The 14,194-nt window shown below is 45.4% G+C and overlaps 2 protein-coding genes across 2 annotated transcripts in view; one reads left to right on the top strand and one right to left on the bottom strand.

Annotated features, from left to right (window-relative positions):
* LOC144109542 (neprilysin-1-like) overlaps positions 1 to 14,194 on the top strand; it is a 33,398-nt gene that overhangs the window by 10,244 nt on the left and 8,960 nt on the right. Inside the window, exons 9-15 of the mRNA XM_077642366.1 lie at positions 244 to 374; positions 1,473 to 1,698; positions 2,828 to 2,926; positions 5,926 to 6,003; positions 9,028 to 9,140; positions 9,872 to 9,933; positions 10,070 to 10,121. Of these exons, the coding sequence (XP_077498492.1) occupies positions 244 to 374; positions 1,473 to 1,698; positions 2,828 to 2,926; positions 5,926 to 6,003; positions 9,028 to 9,140; positions 9,872 to 9,933; positions 10,070 to 10,121 (761 nt within the window). The remainder of the gene's footprint in view (positions 1 to 243; positions 375 to 1,472; positions 1,699 to 2,827; positions 2,927 to 5,925; positions 6,004 to 9,027; positions 9,141 to 9,871; positions 9,934 to 10,069; positions 10,122 to 14,194) is intronic.
* LOC144110097 (neprilysin-1-like) overlaps positions 1 to 14,194 on the bottom strand; it is a 78,759-nt gene that overhangs the window by 63,154 nt on the left and 1,411 nt on the right. The gene's annotated exons all lie outside the window — the stretch shown is intronic.

The following is a 14,194-nucleotide window of genomic DNA, read 5'->3' as shown; positions in this document are numbered from 1 at the left end:
AACCTACGCCATTCACGTCGACTCGATGCGACGGAGTGAAGTTTTCACAATGTTTTCTCAAGGTGCAATGTGGGAGGATGCACGTTTCGTCTTCTAAGTCCAGAGCGAAGGAAGATAATTATTTTTGTCTCAATACCTTAAACATAATTACATAAAATATTTTTTTTCTTCTGAAGAAGTGTTACAATTCTTGTTCCTGAAAACTAATACATCGTTTGCCCTCGGCATCTTGTCGCGTGACAGCTGGATCTCTTCGAGCTGCTGAAAACGGAATTCCTCAAAGTGAACATCACCATTCGCAAAGATGAGAAGATAGTCGTCAACGCTAGAGCGTACGTCGATAAAACTGTACAGCTCTTCCTCCTAACAAAGCCGTGAGTACCTCCTATTACTCGTCACGTTTCACGATTTCTTGGGGTCTGCTACCACCTCCCTTCGGAGTGAAATTTTCCCAAGTCCGAGTAATTCGAGATGGCAGCCCCCATAGTAATAAAGCAACCCAATTGGTGATTTATTTTCCGCATCATTAGTATATCGAATTGGTGATTTATTGGCGACGTTACTGATATAGTCAATTGGTGATTTATTGGTGACGTCACTGATATATCCAACTGGTGATTGATTGCTGATGTCACTTTAAATACAAGATGTCAAATTCGTATTTCCATTGGAATAGCTCACTTTAATCTCATTCATACTAGTTCTAGTAAACCAAACAGCTTAAACGTCTTTCATAAGGTGGCGGTTTTTTTTTTTCATTTAGCATTAATGAGTGATGCTGCACATCTAACTGAACTTTCTGACTTTAATCATGCCCCATCCAAGCCGCAACAAAGCGCCCCGCTTTGATGCGATAGCAATTAGGTAGTCGTCGTGCAAAAACCACCCGGTTTCTTTGTAACCAAAATGTCTGATTGGTGGAGAGAGTCGTGACGTCATCAGCACCGCCAAATTTGATAATCTAAGGACTAGAATGTTCGAGTACCTTCTATTGCATTATCCCATGGGATTATCCTAACGTGATCAAGTCATTCTCCTTAATCCACCTACTAATCCGAAAATAACCCACCTTAACCTACACAATATAATAGCTTTACGACACGTAACAGGTAGTGAATTTGCCTAGTCTACTACCTTGTGTACGGCTCGAAAGTCGGTGATGAAAAAAATATTTCCACTAATGAATGAATGATTCTGATTTCTGGAGTGAAACGAGTATTTTATACATTAATTTTTTTTCAAATTCTTAAAGTTTCGCAATATATATGGGTTAATGACTACTTCGGAGGAAGTTTCTTGGTGGGCCGAGAACATGTTGCAAGGTTGTGCACGCAGTTCGGAGAACCGCGCTTGGGAAGCGATTCAGCCCTAGCTTCTGCTGTGCATTTATTCCTGCGCGTCCAGTTACCGCACTGATTGTTAAACGTAGTTCCGATTGCTCCAGCTCTCGTTTCGGTTCGCTCGATTTGCAGCAAAGTCGTGTACAACTACCTGGGCCTGTTCAAAGTTTTGGCCATGCTCCCATTGGTGTCCAAGGAATTCGACGCGTTGCACGGCGAATTCAGGCACATTGTGTACGGCGTGGCGAAAAACCACCCGCGCTGGATGACGTGCATTCAGAAACTGCAAAACATCATGAAGGACACCATCGGACGGCTGTACACGGAGCAAAAACTCAGCAAGGAGATCAAGGCAGAGGTAAGCGGGCCAAGATCTGCGCGGTTATTTTCCACAGGCGCCGGTACATGAAGCTCGACAGCTAGGCACATATTACAGGAAACAGTGTGTGTCGGTTGAGAGGCGCTGCGCGAACCTCGCAATATGTTGTCATCAACTTTCGTTTCATTAGCACTTCTAGCACGTTAGCTAAAAATAAGACACATTCACAAGAAAGGTGAACAAGGCAACGCGCTACTGACAACTGATTTTTATTGGCAGGAACACATAATATATAGGCTCGCCGTCACACCACCTATCAGCTGCAGCAAATGTCAGAAAGATGAAGAGCGTCATAAAAGCGATAAAAGACAAACACTTTGTAAGAGAGTTTTTAGTGTGTCTTTTATCGCTTTTATGACCCAATTCATCTTTCTGACGTTTGCTGCAGCTGATAGGTGGTGTGACGGTGAGCCTATATATTATGTGTTTCTGTCAATAAATATCAGTTGTCAGTAGCGCGTTGTCTTGTCCACCTTTCTTTTGAATGTGTCGTATTTTGCGCCAACGTTTGTACATAGAACGTTAAGAGAGGGAACCACCTGAGCAAGTATATGGTTGAACTAGCATGACCTGTTGTGTGTCCGAAAGCATACGTCCTGTTTTTAATTTGTAGCACCTCAAATAAAAGTATGCTCTCCCATCAGCCTTTGATTTCGACTTGATTTGTCTGGATTGCGTAGGGAGAGGGAGGCGGAGGAAAAGGTATCTGCGTTTCGGAGATAGAGGCCTTGTGTCAAAGGGTCCGAAAAAACGCGGGGGCATGTCAGGTCATCAGGGCAGCAAATCAGTTAGGAAACTGAGCTGTACCCAGTCAGATCCTATCAATCTCTGGTCACCGTCGTGATCCGCAAGGTCAGGCGAACACTGCTAAAAACGTAGTCGAGTCTGTCTACGCAGACAGATGCCAAGCCGCGTCTAGCTGCCCAATGCAACACTTTCGCTCTCTAACCAGGTTGAGCCGAAGTTAAACCGCGGTTAATTTTTTTTTCCTGCGCTACTCCCGTGCAGTTGTAATTCTTGAGAAAAAATGGAGTTTGTCTTTTGTGATCGGCGGATACGCTGTGTTTCTTTTTCTTTCATCATGCGCTCTACTACTGCCCATTCACAGGGAGAGCTGCTTGTCCGTAAGATTGCCAGGACGTACTACTCCGGACTACGCCACCTTGTTTGGATGGATCACGAGACTCGTGAAAAGGCCCGAAACAAGGTTTGTCTCACGACTCTCCATGTACTAGATGCTCAAACTTAGCACGCTTAGGTAATCAAGATGCGCGTTTCAACACCTGTCACGATCATAAAAAGGAGCGCAAAAATTGGAAGCGTTTTAACGTAGTTAAACCCAGTAGACGGGCGAAAGCATGTATTCATTCCTCGCCTCTTCTTTCTGGCATCTGCATGAGTACGCAACCGCGTTTCGCATTCTTCGACGTCACACCCTCTCTCTCCACTCGGCGCAAGCTGAAGCGAAGCCCTCCTCCCATTGGCTACAGCTGGCCCGAAGCTCCTCCGAACTTTCCTGAGCTTCCTCCCATTGGCTGCAGCTTCTGCGACGCTTCTCCGAACTTTCCCGAGCTTCCTCCCATTGGCTGCAGCTTCTGCGACGCTTCTCCGAACTTTCCCGAGCTTGCTCCCATTGGCTGCAGCTTCCGCGAGGCTCCTCCGAACTTTCCCGAGCTTCCTCCCATTGGCTGCAGCTTCTGCGACACTTCTCCGCACTTTCCCGAGCTTCCTCCCATTGGCTGCAGCTTCCGCGAGGCTCCTCCGAACTTTCCCGAGCTTCCTCACATTGGCTGCAGCTTCCGCGAGGCTCCTCCGAACTTTCCCGAGCTTCCTCCCATTGGCTGCAGCTTCTGCGACGCTCCTCCGAACTTTCCCGAGCTTCCTCCCATTGGCTGCAGCTTTCGCCAGGCTCCTCCGAACTTTCCCAAGCTTCCTCCCATTGGCTGCAGCTTCCGCGAGGCTCCTCCGAACTTTCCCGAGCTTCCTCCCATTGGCTGCAGCTTCTGCGACGCTCCTCCGAACTTTCCCGAGCTTCCTCCCATTGGCTGCAGCTTCTGCGACGCTCCTCCGAACTTTCCCGAGCTTCCTCCCATTGGCTGCAGCTTCTGCAACGCTCCTCCGAACTTTCCCGAGCTTCCTCCCATTGGCTGCAGCTTCTGCGACGCTCCTCCGAACTTTCCCGAGCTTCCTTTCATTGGCTGCAGCTTCCGCGAGGCTCCTCCGAACTTTCCCGAGCTTCCTCCCATTGGCTGCAGCTTTCGCCAGGCTCCTCCGAACTTTCCCAAGCTTCCTCCCATTGGCTGTGGCTTCCGCGAGGCTCCTCCGAAGTTTCCCGAGCTTCCTCCCATTGGCTGCAGCTTCTGCGACGCTCCTCCGAACTTTCCCGAGCTTCCTCCCATTGGCTGCAGCTTTCGCGAGGCTCCTCCGAAATTTCCCGTGCTTCCTCCCATTGGCTGCAGCTTCTGCGACGCTCCTCCGAACTTTCCCGAGCTTCCTCCCATTGGCTGCAGCTTTCGCCAGGCTCCTCCGAACTTTCCCAAGCTTCCTCCCATTGGCTGCAGCTTCCGCGAGGCTCCTCCGAACTTTCCCGAGCTTCCTCCCATTGGCTGCAGCTTCTGCGACGCTCCTCCGAACTTTCCCGAGCTTCCTCCCATTGGCTGCAGCTTTCGCGAGGCTCCTCCGACATTTCCCGTGCTTCCTCCCATTGGCTGCAGCTTTCACGAGGCTTCTCTGAACTTTCCCGAGCTTCCTCCCATTGGCTGCAGCTTCAGCGAGGCTTCTCCGAACTTTCCCGAGCTTCCTCCCATCGGCTGCAGCTTCCGCGAGGCTTCTCCGAACTTTCCCGAGCTTCCTCCCATTGGCTGCAGCTTCCGCGAGGCTCCTCCGAACTAACCCGAGCTCACCCGAATTACTCCGAGGATTCACACAAGACAAGACAAGATTTTTGCTCGGGGTTGGTACGTCTGGAGCAGTGCTTTCGAACTAATCCTGAACTTGGTGAGCCACAGCACACTCTTAGTGCGATCCGAGGATCCTACTTTGAGGATCCTAGCGTGCCTCATTAGGCCCATGCTGGCAAGTACACTCATGTATACTGTTCGTGCGTTTGGTATTGTAATATCTGCGTTTCGCGTTCATTCATCGCCCTGCTGCCGAAATCTATTATCAACGAGTAGAACCTGCTTGCGGGTTCATATCTATAGCGAAACAAAAACTGAGCAAACAGTACGACGACAAAAGAGGACATGAAAGCGGCTCCACAGGCACTGATATCCAACTTTCAACTTCACATACCTGTATATAGCCTGTATTTTCGCTCGCATAATCAAACCTCTAGATGTATTGCCCCATAGTTCGGTTTTTATGTTCTGCTTCCAACTGGTTTGGACAGTTTCTACTTGATTCCTTTATTTATTGATACCTCAAATGCTCCGGTTGGGGCGCTACATGTCAGGTGGGCCGTTACAACACGTCGTTGAATTCTTCAATGAACGCCTTGAAGTGTGCTGTATTTTAGTGAACTGCGTCGACAGGAGCGGGATTGCAGTCCTTGGCTGTATGGGCAAAGGAAACGTCAATATGCTAATTTGTTAGAGTGGGCAAGAAAAAGAAAGAGAAATAAAAGTGCCCAGCGCAGGCCGCCGGTTTGGCACAATGGGGTTTATTATGGAGGGTGATACGTGCAGATTTTGAGTAAGTGATGAGGATGGTGGTGGTGATGATGATGAAGCCTTTTGGCGCAAGGGCAGCTTTGGTCAGAGAGCGCCAAGGCACAAGGTATTTTTTGGCTGCACAAGGTGGGTTCATAGAACCATTTTCCAAGCATTTCATATAGGGGAAGGCGAACACCAGGCCAGGGGAAAGCTCGTACCTACTGTATGACCGGGGGTACCCGACGCGCCTCCTGCTGAGGCGGCCGATGCTCAAACTAGGCCACCACTGCGGTAGATGATGGGTACTCTGCATTATAATCCCCAAGGTGGTCAGAAACGCGGTGAGCAGGTATGATAACAAACTCTAATCGGGGGGTGACGAAATTTATGAAACAGCCATAATTTGGATCTTTTTAAGGCGTAAAACGAGGGATGGAAGATCAGATTCTGACTTAAGCTTAGTGATAATGCTTGTATTATTATCACATGCAGTGTCCCATCTGGGAAAGGCACTGATGTTCTCATTTTGTTATTTCTCCAAAATGAAATGCAGCTCTTGGAAATGAAACATCGGGTTGCTTACCCAGACACATTCCTCAGCGACGACTACATCGATGAAAAATTCAATGACGTAAGTATTTGTCTAAATGCATACCCAGCAATTCTGGACAAAAGCATTTTTAAACAGGAAATAGTTTATGAATGACATTTTTTCATATATTATAATGTTTCAATACAGCAATCAATGTATCCGCAGATCTCCCGTCGCAGGCATGCATTTTTTTGCTATCAATGTTTTTGTTATCTTCAGAAACGTTCCCTGTTAGTTTTCAATCGTAGTCTTTACTTGATTCGAACGATGGAAACACTTTAAAAGAAAGATTTTGCTATGCATCTGAAGAATGTACCATTACCTCCAATGTTTCCGTAATAGTATTATACTGCATTTCAATAATCAATATTTTTGTCACACGGAAGCCGGACTTGACTCCCTCTAAAAGCTGCTGTTTCACAATCAAAAAACAAAGCTATTTTTCTCATGCAATGCCATAATAAAACCTTCTATCGTTCCGTTACTTGACGAACAGAAAAGATTTAGCATAGAAAATTGTGCGTAAGGCCCAACACACTGATCTCCGCTAACACATATCCAGCATGCCTTTGCAGGCGGTAGTGGGAGAGAGAGAAAAAGACGGGAAAATCTTGGTTCTATTTCTCACATCTGATCTTCGTCTTGCGTTTTCTCGTCTCAAGAGCGAAATGATAATTTAATGACTTGCCACGCAAATAGGTAACGGCAACTTTATTCGCTATTCGAGGGCACCTATGTGCTGTGGTCGGTTGTTCAGTAAATGCAAATAAATTAATAAATAACCATCACATTAAGCAAGCGAGGTTCGAGTATCCTGCCTTGTCCTTGTAGTGGCGAGTTAATGGAGCGCAGCCGTACCTAGGAATCCGTCTTAGAGCTACCATGTAACGGTACTTAATTACCGACGCGAAGAAGAGCGGAGGAGCGATCGGTCTTTCAATTACTTGTCATCGCCTCGCAAAAATATTTAAGCTATAGTCGCATACAACTCAAGAACAAAGCGGGTTTTGTCCGCAAACGGACCCAATTCTAGCCAATGGCGTCGGCCGACTCTCATGAGCATGCTAGCGTTACCAAGCAGGGAGTGGAAGATGAAAGGGGATAGTCCCCTGCCTCCACGGTAAGGGATAGTCCCCTTCCTAGAATGTCACGCTGGCATTCTCGTGAGAATCACCCGACGCCGTCAGCTGGAACGGGGTCCTTTATCGGGGAAAACCCGCTTTGTTCTTGAGTTGTTTCTGACTATAGCATCATCAACATTGCACATATCTAATTAAAAATGACGCACCTCCTCTCCCCCCACAACTCATACACATCGATGCGCCAGAAAAAAAATACAACAGATAGAGACCGCACCCATTCTGCCTCGCCCAATCCACACACGTCAATTTTTCACAACCAATGTCAAGGCTCTGCCTGATTGCCCGTCCACGTCATCGGGGCAAGGGCGGCTAGAACGTGCGGGGAGGTGCCGCCCTATTAAGTTGCGAGCAAAGATTTTTAAAGACTATTTGTAAATTTTAGAGTTCACACAGTGCTTCTAAATTCGACTCGAATATTCGCGAATACCATCTGTGCAGGTTTGTTCCTTTAGAACTTGGCCATCAAAATCATTTGAAGGTTCCTGTATGCTATGCTGTATTAATGTGTTCCTTTTATGTTGATCGAAACTTTGTTCAACGATGTGACTGTACCTGCTGTTGAGTGATGTGTTTGGGAAGGGGGGAAGGGGGCCGACACTGAGTCAGGCATTAATTTGCCTTTATGTCTGCCTCCTAGGCACCTATTACTGCTGCCTGAATAAAATGACTTTGACTTTAAACACCTTGCCCGTCGTAACCGGTTCTGCCCAGCCCTCGGGGGGTGGAGGGGGGGGGGGCGCTCCCAAGGAACCATGGGAGATTTTCGTGCGTCCACAATGTCTAGCATTTTCTTTGATTATTCGCGTAGCCTGTTAGAAATGTGGGCAGCCAGACTTCTGTGCGCTCGCGGACTCTTGGCCCCTATGGACTCGTTCCTTAGTATGCTCTCATCTTCCGTTTTTCATCTCTCTATTTTTCCGCCCTTCTTCCCCCTCGTTACCAAAGTTCGAGACAAGCACTTCTAGTTACCTTGGCTGCCACTACGTGGCGCATGACTTTGAAAATTCAAAAATATCGTGTTGACATAATCCTTGCCGCAATAAAGAAAGAGAATGACCCAGTGGCTGCAGAACAGAACGTAATAGGCCACTAGGCATAGCGCCGATAGACGCAATGTAAACAGAAAGGAGTTAAAACGGAGTAATCTTTCTTCTAGCATACTCGCCCTAGAGGACAGCTTATTCTCTTCTTGCTCCCATTTAGGCGTATTCGTGTTTAGAGTGTGGGAGCTGTCGCGAATGCCTGCTAATGTCCTACGCGTAGCGTTTCAATTTACCAAATCGAATCAAATGAAATCAAAATTTATTCGTCTGTATGCGTACATATTCATAAATTCTGATCTGCCTAAGCACATTTTGCTTGTTGGCTGATAAGGCAGCAGGGGGAGAAATAACTCTGTATGAATACATATCTTTTCTAAACAGTCATGCTAACGCAGAGAAAAAGTCTGAACACAAAATAGCACATATGAAAGAACTCAAGCTGTACACAAGGCAATACATTTGCAAACCAATTACTTATGTACATCATCATCCTACGCTTGTTATTTGCAAAACATACATCATAGGGAATTTTATTCAATACAGCTGGCATCAGGTACTGACTAATCAACCTCCCTGCTTTTCTATCCTTTTGTCTCTCTCTGAATAAATGGAAAATATATCTTTTTGTTGGCATATACATATAGTTGGGGACGTTTGAGAAGTACTGCAAATGTGACCTGAAATCCCATATTTCCTACCATATTTCCTTTCCTACATTGCAACGAAAGCTATGCTTTCGTCGACCTTCGTAGAAGAGTATTACGGGCTTGCTGGTTGTGCGGTTCATGCGGTCTGCTTATTGTGATATAGTTAAGACAAAAGATTTGCTGAATTTTTTTTCTTTGTCGGCCCAGTGCTAACTCCCTTGCCCTTTTCAGGTTGGTGAGCTGAAAAAGTACGAACATTTTGTCGAAATAAGCGACAGGTTTGAAACTGTAGCTTACCTGCAGCTGCTGGCAACACTACGAGAAAGCGCCAGCGACACAGATGAGTATGTTTCAAACACTTTTTTTGTTTTTTTTTGCCCAGCGGTAGTTGCAGTGTGTGGAAAAGCGAAGTGTATGGAAAATGCACTGTGTTAACAGAAGCACCAGCCCATATTCATTCGTTCTAGTGGCCTACAGAAAAGTTTTAGGTAACCCTCAAGTCACAATTCTATTAATTTATACTTGAAGCCCCGAACCTTGCATTCAAGGCCAGGTATCGTTGAATAAATTACCACCGATATTCTGTGCGTTGAAATCGCAATATCTGTCCTCACACGGCCTCACACGACACCATTCTATACTGCAAATCATAGCGTTCTTTCAATCACTCCATAAAATAAATTCACAGGGACAACTAATTCTATTATGGCTCGGCAATGATATAGCATAAGAAGCTGTTGATGCCATCATCGGAAGTGGCCTCACTTCCGGTCTGGTGACGTCACTTCACACAAGCTAATGGGAATGCTCCCATCTGGTAACGTCACTTTTCGCCAGCCAATGAGAATGCTCCAGTCTGATGTCAATTCCCTCCAGCAAATGGGAATGCTCCCGTCTCGTGGCGTCACTTGTAATTCAAGGCAATCAGCGAATTTAGCTCCCAATGACACATTTTCTTCCCGATAAGGCTTCTGATGGTGTCGCATTATTAATTTACTTATAGACGTAAAAGTCATTGAGTTTCGTTTATATTTGATAATCGCATTTCAGCACTTGTTAAACATTGTTCGTTTAGATGGAGCCTCTCAGCATCAGAAGACGTCAATGCCTATTACTCGCCTGACACAAATGAAATTGGTGAGTTCGTTTTACGCGGCCGGCGCTCTGCAAAGCGTCCTCTTTACAAAGTCTTGCGCGGTAAGTACATGGCTATCAAATGATCGCCGTTTTGAGATTGTTTATTGAAACCAAATGTAAACCTTTGCGTCCTTAGTCATTCCAGGGGGGATACTTCAAGACCTATTTTTTCAAGAAGGCCTTCCATCGTAAGTCTATATATTTCGCAATTAATGCCGCGCTTGCGATAAGGAGGGAGATATTTACTTTTTTGTGAGTAAAATATTAAGCGCTGAACAAGTGGGTGGTTTTTCGGCGTTTGGCTCGAAGTTTCTGAAGTCCGTGTACTAGCTATCGGTAGTTTGAGCGCGCTAAAACGACACGCTTAATCTGGTTCCACATAAGTTCCAGTTAGTAACTAGAATTTTAGTGAAACTTTTTAAAAAGTTTCACTTATATAACTGGAACGTGTTCGGTCTGAAAAATAGCGAAATATGTGGAAAATGGTTCCATTTAAGTGGGCAAAGTTTTACGTTCCACATACATGTATCTGGAACACAGTTTCGCCTATAATCTCGAAGGTATTATGTGGAACCGCGTTCCACATACAAACAGTTCACGAATCTTGACCTATTCGGCGGCTTCACTGCTCGGCGTAACTGCATGACAGGGACACTCAACTTTGCTGGTGGCTTCGCATCCTCACAATGAGCGTTTTCAATACAGTGGGCACTAATGTCTGCTCCTTTGCAGGAACCATGGAAAAGGATCGCAAGAGCACTTTGCTCTAAGCGCGCGTTTGCTTGACTAACATTGCTTGGGCCAAAATACTGAGAGCTATATGTTTACATGGCCATACATCTGCTCGTAATGGCACAGTGTTATCTGTAATTTATGCTGGGAAGACAGGTAAGACTTGTGCTGAATTTCCCCTCTGATGCTCAAGCACTACAGGGGTTACATCAATCGCGATAGGAAATTATTAGCATTGCACTGTTTAGCAGCGTTCTGCAAAATTTAGATCATGAAAACTGGGCTAAATTTGGAAGAAACCTGCATTGAATCACTTATTCAGAACGCAGCACGTGTATAAAGAGAAAGCTGCATCTGCAAACATGGCTGTTGAGAACTCACAAACAGTACTTCTTGACAAAATCAGATTTCCAGCTATCATGCCTCATTTTTTTAACCACAACACAAAACCGTTTGACTCACGCCCATTGTGTATTGTGAGGCCGAAACGATAAATAAACAAAGCGAAATTGCAGACGAGATACAAACAGATGCAAACACTTCAATATTGTGTAAAAGATGGGTACGCTAATGACATCAAATTCGAGTCGACGACTGCACAGTCTTTCTTCTGCAATCTTGCAGAAGAAAGAATGAAAGCAAAGAGATGGTTCCGAGAATACACCTCCTGCATGGCGTCTTTTGCACTGCAGTCTGTGTTCGTTTCATATATAAACGTTTTTTAAATCATTAACCTGGATGACTTATTTGCTCTACGCCGTGTAGCGGCCCCTTATATCACGCTCATTGCGGGATCTGAACAAATGAGGTGTTATTTAAATGGCCAAGTAGATACAATCAGAGCAGCAAACTCACTTGTCTTGATTTCTATTTGTCTAATCAAGGTAACTAATAAAAATAAAAAAACGTTCAACGGCAGGCCCGGCTAGTTCTCTATTCATGCGGAAGTATAAGCATGAAGGCATAAGCTAATCAAGCGGAAATATGACAGGAAAATAATGTATCGATATGCAATATAGAATAATTCGTGCAGCTATTGAAGCAATGACGCAGGAGGGGAATACAAAGGTAGAGGCGCGAACAAATGTAAACGGAACACGCTCTTTTATTCCAACTGAAATCACGCCTTCCAAATATAAGAGATAAAACGTTATTCGTATTTGAGAAAGCGCACTAGCCTCCTCTGCCAATGGGCACAGTTTATATTAGGCAACGCGTGAAAAAAAGGCAATAAAAGAAAATAACGGGTTTCATTTACTTCTGTCCGCATCTGTATACCCGATAACGTAGTCACACATTAAGGGACAACTGTGAGCTTATGCCCTTGGGCCTTTTTTAAAGATCTCTCGTCGCTTACTGACGTTTCATCATATGGTATATCCCAAATAGGACGTGTAAAATAATGCACAATGTGAACACAAAGAGAGTCACTCAAAAGCCGTCCTTATAGGTTTACTCTGCGCAGCCCCTCTTTGCCTGGTGTGCCCCTCCTACAGGTGGCAAAATTAAGCTGTATACAAAAATCATATAACACCTCGATCTACACACTCTGAGCATTCTTAGAGACTTCTAATTATTGTCTGTGTGGCCTATTTCTCTAATTTACATCGCAAAAAACATTCCTGCTCCCGAATTTTTTTTTTTAACTCAACGCTGAAGGTAGGAGGAGTCAACCAACGCGTGGAGTGCCTTTCAGCCAGTCCCGTGGCGGCTTGCCGCTCTGCCATCGGCGGAGTGATACGCAAATCAGAGTCCACGCGTATTTTTATTTCCGTGGGCGTGATTTGGGGCTATGTTGTCTGCGACTGAAACTATTTATTCACAGAAACCTAAAAAAACAAAATAAAAGCGAAAGCGAAGCGGCCACAAGACTGGCCAAAAGGCACTCCACGCGTTGGTTGACTCCGCCTACCGTCAGCGTTGAGCTGAAAAAAAATGCGGGAGACGGGACGTTTAACAAGATTTAATTTGGGGAAATCGGCCGCACAGGACAATAATCCCAACTTTCTAAGAATGCTCGGAACGTGTAGATCAAGTTCCCGCGGTAAAAAGACGAGTTTGGTTTCATCTTTAGCGAACCTTTAAAGCATTTTCCTGGAGATTTCAAGCTTCAGCCTGATAGCAGAACACGACTGCCTCATACTTTTCATTTCAAAGATATCGATATAGATGCTGTTCATAATTCCGCGGCACCTGCCTAGGGAACTCAATGCGCTTTTAACCTTTTGGAAATAAAAAGATAATCTTCTCCTTGTAACTCTTTCCTTGCGGCTACAGTGCGTACCAACTGCTTTGCCCAGATTACTGCATTGCCTTACTGCTTGAAGTACACCGATATTAATCGTGAACTGTTCTTTTCTTCCCAGAGAGCTGTTTCTTTATCTCTGCATAAGTTGAAAACTAACAATGAGTTTTGCTCGTTTAGGTGCTCAAGAATAAACCATAAAGAAATCAGCTTGGCAATGTCATTAGTAAATTAGCATTGCTAACAGGAACTGCGCAACTTTTTTTTTTACTGGCGGCAAGGCTTGGAGTTGCTTTTGGTATTTATTTATTTACTACGTTTTATTTACATATTGTGCAGTATTTATTGCCCGTATTTGTTCTTATTTCGCACTGTTCAAGAGATGTATTTGTAAATGCATACAAAACTTCATGAAATGGGCAACTTTATAAAAATCTACAAACAAGGAGTGACTGACTGCCGTTCGAGTACAGCTGCTTCAGTACTACGTAATCAGTAAAAAAACATCATAATTATGATGGTACCTAACTGAAATTGAATGAGCCCAGTAGGACACCAATTGGATTAAAATGAATTCGGATTAAAATAGGACAGCCAATGAGTGTTCTCAATACAGTTTGCGCAATTGGTTTTGTCACTGAAGCATTACAGCGAAATAGAATTTGCCTGTTAAAATAGGGAATAATTACTTATTAGATTTACTGTCGGAGACAGAAGTGGCCAGGATTTGCAAGCGCGCGCAAAAACAAACCCCTGGCTACGGCATATTTTTACAACACCGTGTTCATTCCTGTCAGGAGAGGAGGCTATCAGGAATATTGCCGCAACGGCGCTCGATTCGGCCTGGCACGCGAAGCAACACTCCGGCAACCCACAACAGCGAGCTGCTGGTAAAATCCAAAAAGAAATGCGGGTGGCCAGCGCCTTATCGGAGTGACAGCGCACCCCAGGAAGCGCGTAAGCTTGCCGACTCATCGTGTTGGCTGCTTATCGCACCAAGCCCGAAGGAGGCAGAGCAGACGCTTACATACGACCACCCCTTGTTGCGCGAAATGGACTCGCCGTTTTCGGGCCAAAAGATGGCGCTGGTGACGCAGCGATGCATTTTGAACAGGGACGAAGCGTGTGGACACGAAATGAATGCTGTCGCGCAGCTTCTCCTCGAGCGAGACCTATTTTTGGCGCAAAAATCAACTCAGGCTACGAGGGACGCCGTAGTGAAGCGCTCTGGAAATTTTGACCACCTGGGGTTTTTTAAGGCGCACTGACGTCGCACCGCACACG

The sequence above is a fragment of the Amblyomma americanum genome, chromosome 11 (assembly GCF_052857255.1).
Source record: "Amblyomma americanum isolate KBUSLIRL-KWMA chromosome 11, ASM5285725v1, whole genome shotgun sequence".
Classification (NCBI taxonomy): domain Eukaryota; kingdom Metazoa; phylum Arthropoda; class Arachnida; order Ixodida; family Ixodidae; genus Amblyomma; species Amblyomma americanum.
This window is presented reverse-complemented; position numbering and strand designations above follow the sequence as displayed.